Source organism: Vespa velutina, chromosome 13, assembly GCF_912470025.1.
Source record: "Vespa velutina chromosome 13, iVesVel2.1, whole genome shotgun sequence".
Classification (NCBI taxonomy): Eukaryota; Metazoa; Arthropoda; class Insecta; order Hymenoptera; family Vespidae; genus Vespa; species Vespa velutina.
This window is the reverse complement of record NC_062200.1, coordinates 2,542,124-2,554,552: the sequence shown is the minus strand read 5'-3', so window position 1 is coordinate 2,554,552 and position 12,429 is coordinate 2,542,124. Positions and strand designations below refer to the sequence as shown.

The window sequence follows — 12,429 nt, the reverse complement described above, 5'->3', positions numbered from 1 at the left end:
TCCTATTATGATTATTATTATTATTATTATTATTATTATTATTATGATTATTATTATTATGATTATTATTATTATCATCATTATCACTATTATTATACATCCGGTATATAAGTATCGATTGATACGACATCCACGAATCGATTGCTATCGTCCTGTTGGATGATAAAAAGAAAAGAATAACAAAAAGGAAAAAAGAAATATTAAAAAATATATTTACGAGGATATCGTGTAACACTTTCATACAGGATGACGGTAATTGTAAAACTATAAAATTAATGGAAAATACTAATTTCCCACATATACCGGAGTTATTTTACAATATTTTTTATAATTTTATTATATTTCTAATATAAAATCTTTCTCTCTCTTTCTCTCTCTCTCTCTCTCTCTCTCTCTCTCTGTCTCTTTAATTTTATTCTTTTTAGTTTCGTCAAACCCCCACCACCGCCACCACCACCACCGCCAGACAGAGAGGACATCGTAGTATTGGTCGTGAATTCAAAGCAAAATGGTGAAAGCAATAACGAGAAGAAAGATCCTGGTGACAATAGTCAAGAGAACAAAAATGGAAACGGTAACGTTCTTCTTTTCCTTCATGATTAATAATGACAGTCATTGTTTGTTACTCTTATAATATTTTATGAACGCTTTGAAGAGAACGGAAAAAAAAGAGAGAAAAAAGAAAAAAGAAATTAAAAATAGGGAAAAAAAATAAAAAATAATCGTATCGAAGAAGTGCATTTAATAATGATCGATATTTTAGCCTAATCTAAAGGCGTAGATTATTAGAGGAAGTAAATCGTTCAAGCGCATCATTCCGTTGAGCAAAGAATTTCTGGAAGTTTTATGTTGAAAGCGTCCTCGTGAACAAAAAAAAAAAAAAAAAAGAAAAAAAAAGGAAAGAAAGAAAAAAGAAAAAAGGAAAAAAAAGGAAGAAAAAAAGAAAAGAAAGAAAGAAAGAAAGAAAAAATTCCGGATAATTTCGTCGATTCGCTCGACAGAATCTCATGTGTGTATGTGTGCGTGTGTGCGTACGTATATGCGTATGTGTTTAAATATTTGTGGATATATTGTGTCCGAGCTCTCAGACACCTTTCTTTTCCGCATTAGAATTACCAATAATTTTACACGTCCTTGTAAAGTACGTACATACATGCATACATCCGCATTCGTTTACCATCGCTAATATTGTCTGATAAAAAACATACATAATGTGTATGTGTATATATATATATATATACACATACATACGCGTTTATATCTGCTCCCGTTCATAAACAGATACTTTTTATCTTATAATACGTTACTATACAGAAATTTTTTTTCACGTTAGATTAGAAATAATCAAACATTAAATTACTTTAATTCAGGTAACATGTTATATATATATATATAATTTTTTTTTCATTTATATATTTTTTTTTCTCTTCTGTTTTTTTTTCCTTTTTTTAATCTATAAAAAAGTTTTCTCCTTGAAGGATTAGAAATGATGAAAATTTTTATAGAATAGCTCGCTTAAGTAATATACATGTAAGCTGTTAGAACGAGTAAAATTTAATATAGAAATACAGCGTCGTTCGCAAATTCCCAAAAGAAAAGGACACAAATAACGATGCATTTCCATGGAAAAAAAAAATTATATATATATATATATATATAAATAATCTAACGATAATAACTAATTCGTCCAATTAATTGCAAGATGACGTGAGTAATAGAGAGAGAGAGAGAGAGAGATCGCTAATTAGGACCAAGACTAATGCTAGTTGGTAAATCGTATTGGGGCACTCAATTTAGGGTGATTCGTTGGCCTTTTAATTAAAAATATCTTAGCGGATCACGAGCACGGACACTTACTAGACCATGTCGATCAACGGGCATATAATATACTTACCTAGATTTCACTTAGTTTGTGTTGTATATACCAAAGTCAATCTCCGGGCATACACATAAACGCACACTTTTATTCAAACATATAGCGCGTATAGTTTGTAGAGTAAAGACTCTTAAGCAGAGATATAATGAATCTAAACCCCCTTCCCTCCCTCCCTCCCGCCCCTCCCCGGCCCTCTCTCTTTTTCTCTCGCCCCCGCCCCCGCCCCCGCCCCCGTACCCGCACCGCCACCACTTTTCTCTGTCTCGGAACAGCGACCAACAAGAGCGACGTATCCTGCGGCGAGCATCAACAGCCGGAAGTTCCTCCTGCCAGTCCACCCGCGGACGTCGAGGAAATTAAGACGAGTCAGTCGTCTCACTTGATAAACAGACATATGGTGTTACCGTTCATACCGCCAAAGTTTGCCAACGCGGCTGATTCGGATACTCTTTTGAAACCATCGGAGTATCTTAAAAGTATTTGTAAAAACGTCACAAAGAATACTCTTTCTAAAGCAAGGTTTGTATTATATTATATTGTCATTTAATTATTCCTACAATGATATATAAATACGTATTAACGTATATTTATACGATTAAATCGTTGTTTTGTTTTAAGATGAATAAATTTTCATGTTACATTCTGGTATCATCTATCTAAGATTAAATGATATGATTTTTATAGATCTGTGGACAATTTAGATTGTCAGGGTAGGGATACCGAAGAGGAGGAAGAAGAGGAAGACGAGGAAGAAGAAGAAGAAAGACAAAAGAACGAAAAAAAGGAAAAGGAATCTCCCCCAGGACCCCCACCACCTCCGTTATCACCATTACAAAAATCCCGTGGTATTTCAAACGTTAATAGTACTGGCGCAACGACTAGTCCCTCGAACGAATCCGAAAGTCCAAAGTCACCTCAGCAACCATTGGCAACCATTAGCATTCAGGATCTTACGAGTATTCAATTGAGAAGAACTAATACAAAAATGAATGCAACTAAAACGTTTTCCGCGCCACCACCTCGTAGCGCCTCAATGACCAATGGTACGTTTTATAGAAGGAGAATAATCATTCTGTGATAATCCATTTGAATTATAATTGACATTTTGTCTTTGAACAGTGTCGGAGCCATTTTTCATTCAAAAAACAGACCTGATAGCCGAATTGAAAAGAACGAAGGATATACCGGGTATCAAGAAACTTAAAGTAGAACGAGCGCAGGTAGAAAAGACACAGGAACAAAATTTAATATCGGAAATAAGCAAAGCTTTTAGCGTGTCTAATTTTGTCGATCAAGTGAGTAATAATTGAAAAAAATGAAAATCTAAATTAATTCTAATAGTAGATGATAGTCTAGCGTCGAAATAAAGTTACACTACAATTTCTCTTTTCTTAATTATTGTTTTTCTTTTTCCATTTTTAGTTTTATTCGTTTATTTTCTTTCTTTGTTTTTGTTTTTGTTTTTATTCTTCGTTTTCATTGATAGATTCCGGAAAAGGATAGTTCAGGGAACGTAATACCTATATGGAAGAGGCAGATGTTGGCGAGAAAGGCCGCGGAAAGAGCTAAAAAGGAATTAGAAGAGCAAATAGCTAGGGAAAACGAAGAAAGGAGACAGAAAGCGATACCACCTTGGAAGAGACAGTTGCTAGCAAAAAAGGACAACGAGGATAAAAAGTAGGACAGATAAAACCAGTTTTTTCTTTTTTTTTTTTTTTTTTTTAGAATTAATAATTATCACACTTTGACATTTACATTTTTACGTATTTCTCTTTAACTATATACTGACGTAGATATTTAAGTAAACGGTACATTTAAGTATTAATAGAAATGGTTTTTTTTTTTTTTTTGTTTTTTCTTCTTATCATAATATATTTAGGATTAACAACAACAATAATAACAATAACAACAACAACAACAACAACAACAACAATCATGTTCAGTCAAACGTGACGGCCGTTTCAACCGTAAAAATAGATATTACGACGACGTCGAAGAGAGACACTTCGCCAGCGGCTGCTGGTTGCAACAATCGAAAGGAGGAAAAGAACGAGAATAACGCGGATGAGAAGGGAAACGACATGAGGGACGATGATTCCGATGATGGACAGATAATACCGTGGCGAGCTCAATTGAGAAAAACGAACAGTAAATTGAATATTCTCGATTAAGTTATTTAGAATATTCTCAATTTGTGTTAGAACAAAAAAGGAGCAAAAACAAAAATAGACGTAACGGCGTCGACCTGATTCTCTTTTTAATATAACGAATTGCTTGGCGATTTTTTTTTGTTCTTTTCTCTTTTTCTTAATTTCTTTTTTTTTGTTTGTTTCTTCGTTTGTTTGTTTGTTTGTTTGTTTAGAATTACATATCATTTTGTGCTCGGTCGATAACATAGGGTAACTTTCTTACCGACGTCCTTCTTATTATCAGGGTTGCTCTCGAATCTTTCAAGATCAACGAAGAGTGATAATCTTTAATGATATTGTTATTAAATTAAGATCGAATGTGAATGTTCGTATGATATAAGCATGAGGATTATTATAAAAGAAAAAAAAAAAAAAAAAACAAAAAAACATGTTTCATTGATGAAACGTATTTTCAAAATACGCTGGATGAATGAGATCGGAATGATAGTGTGTTTTTGTTAAATTGAATTGAGTTCGATAGGAAGGTAATTCTGTATTTGTATATGGGAAATCTACTACAATAAGGTGCACGATATGTATGTATATAAGAATAAATCAATTTTGTGTGTGTGTATGTGTCTGTGTCTGTGTGTGTGTGTGTGTGTGGAGTGGATGTGCTATGTATGTATACATATATACAGAGTGGAGTAATAATTTTGATCACCTTAAATATCTCCGCTTTGTTCAGAGATATGAAGAAACTTCGTTTCTGTGAAAAGTCGTAAGGATATATGAAGTATATTTTTTTAAATGGAATCATATCTTTTTGATTGCTTCGTATATCGAAAAATTATTAGTTTAGGAGATATTTCCCTGTTAAGTTCTTATTACGAAAGAAAAATCTTTCGGGTTTTTATCTTTCAACTTCGTACATTGGCGGCTGTTAATAGTTCTTATATATCTTATTTCAAATAAATAAAATAAAATTTACATAATTATAAATAAAAAATTTTAATGATTTTATTATAGTTACGTTACCTGTTACAAAAGAAAAAAGAAAAATTTCAATTATAAAAATTAATAACAAAATCGATTTTATTATATCGATATTGTTGCAATATTTAAATAAATAAAAAATAAATTACATTTCAAAATGGTATTTGTTTCAAGTCTCTACGATTTTTCATTCAGAAGATATCGCCTATGAAAGATTTCCATTCGTAATTCATATAATACCTGCTGTTCGTAGTAGTAGTAGTGGTAGTAATGACGCGTAAATTCTCAGAATTTATATAGGTTAGTGTGTCGCCTAGAGTCAATTGAATGAAATTACTAAGTTCAATGAATCAACGTAAACATCTTCCACTTACATGGAAATATCTCTCTAACTAAAAGTTATAAATACTTAAATCAAATACGAAGATTCCTGTTTTATCGATCGAAAAAATCTTGCTAATAGTAGATTTTTGTTTTAGCGATCGAGTAATAATACTAGATAATAGTAGATTCCTCTTTTAACGACCCGATTAAATTCGTCGGTATTAAAACATTTCTGAGTAAAAAACTAACGATAATAATAATATACTGGTTTCATTTATTGAGCAGATAATAGTATAAGATAATAGTAATATTTTATCTATTGTATAGAAGCATTTGATAATTGTAGAACACTGTTTTTTTGATCTCATTGATAATGGTCGGTAATAGTATATACTTGTAAAAAATTTAAACAGGATATGTTTAAATCTATCTGATCAGGAAAATTATCGATCCTTAAGGATTTGTACATGCGCATGAACTATAGACATGCGCCGTAAAGCGATTTAGGAGTGAAAACGGTGGTAAACCAAAGAATCTTTAACCAAAACAAACATGGGCACGCAGTAGTAATAGAAAGCGTCTTCCTTACTTTCTTACCATATACATATATTGTACATTTTTAAGATCGCACAAAGATGAGCCCAGGATTGGGTCACGATCCTTTGCCTTCGTATAACGCCACAGCGATAGGTCAGTTAAGGAATATAATTCAGTTAAATATCAATACTTTTACTCGTATATACAATTTCCTTCATTCAGTCTTTCCTTTCTTAATCTATTAACATCTTCATTCATCAAATGAAAATCTTATTCTAATATATCTTTCTTCGTCAGGTAATACCGCACTGTGCCTATGGCAACAGCCACAACACATATTGTTCCAATTAGCAAATTTCTGCTTTGCACTCTCTTACTCGGCACCGTCCTCAAAGAAGGGTATATTGTTTATGCACTCCGTTTTAATCGTTGGTATGTTTGTCTACTTCTCTTCTTTCTAGTTTTTTTTTTTTTTTTTTTTTTTTTTTTTTTTTTTTTTTTTTTTTTTAAATATTCTCTTTAATTGGATATGATAAAAATCAATGTTTTTATTTCGTAGGTTTCATGCTGCTGTCCGGATGGGCATGGCACGTGATCTGTGCACCAGATATCTTTTCTTGGAACTTTACCTTTTTATTGTTAAATATTGGACAATTGGTTTATATTGTTTATCAAATGAGACCAGTCAGATTCGATCCTGAATTAGAGGAGGTCTATCATACACTTTTCTATCCGTTTAAAGTAAGTCATATTATCTATATTCGATAATCTAAAAAACATAGTTTATTACTCGTTCATACGATTCGAGCAGGTATCAAGGGCGCAATTTAAAAGACTAGTATCCCCAGAACTCGCAACAGTGATGTCCCTTCATGCTGGTGAAGCATATGCAATGCAAAACTTAACTAAAACGGACAGGCTGGGTTTATTGCTCAGTGGTAGGGTCAACGTTCTTAGTGACACCAACTTTTTACATCCAATTCTACCCTGTGAATTTTTAGACTCACCAGAATTCGAAAGTTCTAGAGCATCCAGAGACGATAAATTTAAGGTACGATGATAGTTAATCTTCCTTATTAAAATGAAATATATATTTGTAATATTTCTTCGTTCATAGGTCTCGATAGTTGCGGCCAATTCTTGTAGATACGTTTATTGGCAAAGATCGGCCTTGGAGTATCTCCTCGTTAAAGAAGCTTATCTCGCAACTGTCTTAACGACTTTAGTTGCAAGAGACATTGCAACAAAATTATATGCAATGAACAATAAGGTAACGAGATATAATCATCGATACGATAGCGAAAAATTAACGATGTAAAATACAATCGTATTATTTTTCGACGACTTGTTAGATAGTTACAGAAAAAGGCTCGCATTTGGATATTCGATTGCCTACTATTAACGCTGGGATAGGGCTCAGTGGTGATCATAGAAGTCCACGAACGTCTAGACAAACTTTGATACATAGAAAAGATACCAATCTTACGTCCAACAATGGTAAACTCTCTCTCTCTCTCTCTCTCTCTCTCTCTCTCTCTCTCCTCTCTCTCTCTCTCTCTCTCTCTCTCTCTCTCTCTCTCTCTCTCTCTCTCTCTCTCTCTCTCTCTCTCTCTCTCTCTCTCTCTCTCTCTCTCTCTCTCTCTCTCTCTCTCTCTCTCTCTCTCTCTCTCTCTCTCTCTCTCTCTCTCTCTCTCTCTCTCTCTCTCTCTCTCTCTCTCTCTCTCTCTCTCTCTTCATTCTCTCTGTATATTCCTTTGAATTTATAATCCCCCCCCCCCCCCCAAAAAAAAAAAAAAAAAGGAAAAAAAAGGAAAAAAAAAGAAAGTTTTTAAACAAAACACCACGTTTCATTCATTCTATTTTTTTTTTTTTTTAGTGGCTGGTGCTAAACCAAAAGAAAGAATGACGAATAATCTAACTAAAAAGGGTGCACCTAACATGGAACCCCTGCCGGAATTACCGTCCTGCGATGATCTCGCTTCAAGTGGTGTAGAAAGTTGGTTGGATTCATCCAGCAAATATCATAGTTGTGAAATTGTTGATGAGGAGTGACGGTACGCTTATCATGCAAGCTACCATTGTCCAATGGACGAGCAAAAATGCATCGAACCTAATTGTCTCCTTTACGAAATGATTACGCGAGAAGTTTAACGACATTGGCCGAAGAGGCCGAAGAGAAAGAGGTAGGGAGAGAGGAAAAGGAGGAGGAGGAGGAGGAGGAGGAGGAGGAAGAAGGAATACATTATAGAATGTAAACATTAAAAAAAAAAAAAGAAAAAAAAAGAAAAAAAAATGAGAAGAAAGAAAAAAAACAAATAGGAGTACGACAGAAGACTGCAAATTTTTTCAATTACCAGGTAGAAGTTAACTTTGTCACGTTGCGTAAAAATATGCACCAAACTAATTTATAACTTCAGAATGGATATACTCAACCAATCAACAACGATTGGAAACGTGGATTATTACGTTTGTAATGAAAACGGAAAAATGTAAAAATAATTAATAATTCAATCGACGGCCGTTGCAATTGTTTTGCTGTGTGCTTTTAGATAGAGAGAAAGAAGTTTGTTAATGGAGATATATATATGTATGTATATGTACATATATATTTTATTATATCCAATTGTGAACAGATATGCAATGAGATGGTCAATACTAAGAAAGATAAATTGATATGTATATGTATATATATATATGTATGTATACGTATATATATATATATATATATACATGTGTCTATGTGGTTAAATTGCACGACGAACGAGCTCATCATTAGCAATAAATAATTTAACAAATTCGTACGGTCTCTTGTGGTTAATATATGCCGACCGATCGACTGTTCGATCGATTCGTTTTTGGTCTACACGGTATAGCATCTATAATAATACATCGTTTTGTTGTAATAAACGGTTTAAATAATAATTTTCCAATGAATCTTTCTTTCCATTTTCCCTTGTCTACTTGTAATATCTTGAACAAAGAGGTTATGATATTTTTCTATTAATTGATTACTTAATTTACACACACGCTGCAATAGATATAATTGTATTTTTATAACGAAACACGATACAATGTATTTACGAAATTTATTTTAATCTTTTGATTAAAGTATTACGCACAACGATAAAGAAAATTTCAAAGATAATATTTTACGTTAATGTATTACATGTTTTTCTAACATTAGTGACTAACATCTGTGAAGTCAAAATATTTCATGGCGTCGTCTGTTCACATGTTTCTAAGAGGCGCCATAATATCTGAAGTTCGAAGGAAATCAATATATTTTTCTAATATACTTATTACTTATATTTTAACTTGATCCTTGTTCATCCACAAATGAATAATTTATTTCCATGGTGATTGTTATCAAAAAGAAAAAAGAAAAGCGCCACAAATCCAAACTATAATATATCGTGTACAGCATTGAAATCATAACCTAAAAATAACGTATGTTAATTTTTTATTAAATTCATGTGAATATTTAATACAATGGAAACGACAGAAAATTGGGATGATAATAATGAGATATTTATTATTGAAAATGAAACTGAAAAAGAGAAAAATATCGAAAGTACACAAGTTATAGAAGGTTTTGTTACGTTCGACGATTATCTTAAGGAAGTATTCGATGCTATAAGAGAAGGAATCAAAGCAGCAAATAATTTACCAAATGGAGAAAACTTTAATTATTATGAATGTTTTCCGAGTTTTAATAAAGCAAGAAAAGAAAATTCGGAAAGGTTATTAAAGATGATGCAAAAAATAATTAATATATCAGGAGTGAGCGATAATATAGATGGACGTGATATAGAAGAAAAGTTTGAACTTTTATTAGAAGCAAATGATGTGTTTTTAGATAAGGCAGGCTTGTGTATGGATGAAGAATGTGGTATATTAAAAAATCCTGAAATAGAATTAGTTGTATCGCAAACCAAGAAGGATACCAGCGGTAGTTGGAATATTATAACATCTGGAAATAACAAACAATTATCTGATACATCTAAAACTGCACAAGCGGTACGTCTATTGACTGCAAGAAATATACAAAGACCACAATTAACTTTCAAAGACAAAATTGATAATAGTTTAAAACCTTGGGAACCTAAAATTAAAGATAAGCCAAATTCTTTAAAACCATTAGCTATTTATTTAGAAGAAACCGAAGATGGAGAGGTATTTTGTCATCCTTATGAATTTGAATTGAATAAATTTCAACCTCCGGATAATCAATTACAAAAAGGTGAACCAGTTAAGTATAAAACATTACATAAAACTCCGTTAATTATGATAAACAAACCGGAAGACATCAAAATTTTATTAGATGATTTAAAAAGATATCAAGAGATTGCTGTCGATTTGGAACATCATTCTTATAGAAGTTTTCAAGGTATAACTTGTTTGATGCAAATATCAACTGGTGATACTGATTATATAATTGATACATTAACATTAAGATCGGAATTACATGAGCTTAATGAGATTTTTACAAAATCAACTATCCTAAAAGTGTTCCATGGAGCAGAATTTGACATTCAATGGCTTCAAAGAGATCTGTCTATATATGTTGTAAATATGTTTGATACCCATCAAGCTGCTAAACAACTTAATTTACCATATTTAAGTTTAGCTTATCTTTTGAAACGATTTTGTAACATAGATCCGAACAAACATTTTCAACTTGCTGATTGGCGTATAAGACCTTTACCCGATGAACTTTTAAAATATGCAAGAGAAGATACGCATTATTTATTGCATATTAAAGATATTTTAAGAAATGCATTAATTGATTCTTCAAATGGGAAGACTAACATTTTAAAAGCTGTATATGATAGAAGTACAGAGATATGTAAATTAACTTATGTAAAGCCAATATGGACAGAAGAAAGTTATATGGATATGTATAGGAAAAGTCAAAAATTCTTTAATAATAAACAAATTTATGCTTTGAAAGAATTACATAAGTGGAGAGACATGACGGCTAGAGAGGAAGATGATAGCACTGGTTATGTTTTACCAAATCATATGCTTTTAAATATAGCTGAGACATTACCACGTGAAATGCAAGGGATTTTGGCTTGTTGTAATCCTATTCCACCATTGCTTCGGCAAAACTTATTAAAACTTCATAAGATCATACTTAAAGCACGAGATCAACCTTTAATAAAACCAGTGAAAGAAACTGATATTAGACAACGATTTGTTAGAGAAAATCATGCGGTAAATTCAGAAGCTTGGACTTATTCTCCTCACGATATACCAAGTGGTACAGAAGCCAGAGCCGATTTACCTTGTCTGTTAGATCAATTAAATCAATTAGAAATAGAAAAAATATTAAATAGCAATATTAATGTAAAACATAGCATTACAGTATTTGATAGTCCAAACTCATCTGAGGTAATTTCTAATATTTATAATTACTATATATTATATAAGTTAAAAAAATAATATATTTATAAATTATAAACAAAAATATTATTTTTAATTTTTTAGAATGAACAATCAACTTCTAATGAAATGGAACAAAATAGAAAGAAAAAATTTATATTCATTAGTCCCTTTGAAAGATACAAACGTGTAATACCTGTGATAGCTAAACAAGAAGAACAAGATAGACAAAAGCAAGAAAAAGAAGAAGAAGAAAGATTAAATAAATCGAAAATCGAAGATACACCTTCGCCTACATTTAAGACTGATCAGAAATCTCTTCCCGATCAAACTACATCGGGTCAAAGTTCATGTCGTAGAAAAAACAAAATCTTCTCTCTTTGTTTGCCTGGAAGAAAAAGAAAAAGAAATTTATCTGTGAGAGATTCATCGGATGAACGATCTGATAGTAACTTGTCTACACCAATTCCTTCTTTAAACAAGAAGATAATGCAAGGTGTGAATAAAGAATTACTTATAAACACAGATACAACGAATGAACAAAATAAACAAATAACTGTACAAAATGTCTCACATAATCAAAATTTGCAGAATGATACTATTAAACCTTTAAGGTATAATTGATACTCATTTTTATATCCATGTAAATAAATCTTGATATATTTATTTTATTTATTTATTTTTTTTTTTTTTTTTTTTTATTTTGCTTTATAGGGCACGTAAGAAAGGAGAAAAAAAAGCAAATGAAAAAGAATTAAGACAAAAAGGAATGCTTCCTGTAGAAAAGTTCGACTATAAATCTGTTGACTTTAATAAAGCTTTCCAAGGTGGTAGTATTATTAATGATGGAACAAGTCAAGCAAACTTTGTGCAGCCAAAAGTAAGGATTTATATATGTGTATATTTTTATAAATATGAAGATAGTTATATCAATGCATAAAATTTATTAACAATTAACGTTCTTCTTTCTTTTTTATAGCAGGGCAAGAAAAAAAATAAACGAAAGAAAAAGAAGCAAAATCTGACTACATAAATATATATATATATATATATATATATATATATATATTTTTGAATTATTTTTTCGTTTAAAAATATATAATATTATACATTGAAACATAACAAACCATTTGTGTATATATTATTATTATTATTATATATATATATATATATATATATATA

At 31.4% G+C, this 12,429-nt stretch overlaps 3 protein-coding genes across 7 annotated transcripts in view; all 3 read left to right on the top strand.

Moving 5' to 3' along the window:
• LOC124953936 (J domain-containing protein DDB_G0295729-like) overlaps positions 1-4,639 on the top strand; it is a 21,083-nt gene extending 16,444 nt beyond the window's left edge. For all 5 annotated transcript variants that reach the window (XM_047506029.1, XM_047506025.1, XM_047506028.1 and 2 more), the window contains 6 exons: positions 426-574; positions 2,149-2,395; positions 2,561-2,919; positions 2,996-3,171; positions 3,363-3,553; positions 3,756-4,639. In XM_047506029.1, coding sequence (XP_047361985.1) covers positions 426-574; positions 2,149-2,395; positions 2,561-2,919; positions 2,996-3,171; positions 3,363-3,553; positions 3,756-4,047 — 1,414 coding nt within the window. In that variant the 3' untranslated portion in view covers positions 4,048-4,639. The remainder of the gene's footprint in view (positions 1-425; positions 575-2,148; positions 2,396-2,560; positions 2,920-2,995; positions 3,172-3,362; positions 3,554-3,755) is intronic.
• Positions 4,640-4,790: 151 nt separating this feature from the next.
• On the top strand, positions 4,791-8,784 carry LOC124953938 (popeye domain-containing protein 3-like). The gene is made up of 8 exons (XM_047506031.1): positions 4,791-5,846; positions 5,950-6,015; positions 6,160-6,294; positions 6,422-6,603; positions 6,674-6,913; positions 6,980-7,132; positions 7,215-7,359; positions 7,739-8,784. Exons 2-8 carry the CDS (start codon positions 5,961-5,963, stop codon positions 7,912-7,914), a joined length of 1,086 nt encoding a protein of 361 aa, XP_047361987.1. The 5' UTR covers positions 4,791-5,846; positions 5,950-5,960; the 3' UTR covers positions 7,915-8,784.
• A 155-nt stretch (positions 8,785-8,939) lies between these two features.
• On the top strand, positions 8,940-12,286 carry LOC124953935 (exosome component 10). The gene is made up of 4 exons (XM_047506023.1): positions 8,940-11,256; positions 11,353-11,861; positions 11,962-12,127; positions 12,227-12,286. Exons 1-4 carry the CDS (start codon positions 9,352-9,354, stop codon positions 12,278-12,280), a joined length of 2,634 nt encoding a protein of 877 aa, XP_047361979.1. The 5' UTR covers positions 8,940-9,351; the 3' UTR covers positions 12,281-12,286.
• Positions 12,287-12,429: the final 143 nt, after the last annotated feature.

Coding starts and splice junctions, on each gene's coding strand:
- LOC124953938 (XM_047506031.1), top strand. CDS start 5,961: ATGAGCCCAGGATTGGGTCACGATCCTTTGCCTTCGTATAACGCCACA. Junction 6,295..6,421: donor GCACTCCGTTTTAATCGTTG/GTATGTTTGTCT, acceptor TTTATTTCGTAG/GTTTCATGCTGCTGTCCGGA. Junction 7,133..7,214: donor TATATGCAATGAACAATAAG/GTAACGAGATAT, acceptor ACGACTTGTTAG/ATAGTTACAGAAAAAGGCTC.
- LOC124953935 (XM_047506023.1), top strand. CDS start 9,352: ATGGAAACGACAGAAAATTGGGATGATAATAATGAGATATTTATTATT. Junction 11,257..11,352: donor ATAGTCCAAACTCATCTGAG/GTAATTTCTAAT, acceptor TTAATTTTTTAG/AATGAACAATCAACTTCTAA. Junction 12,128..12,226: donor CAAACTTTGTGCAGCCAAAA/GTAAGGATTTAT, acceptor TCTTTTTTATAG/CAGGGCAAGAAAAAAAATAA.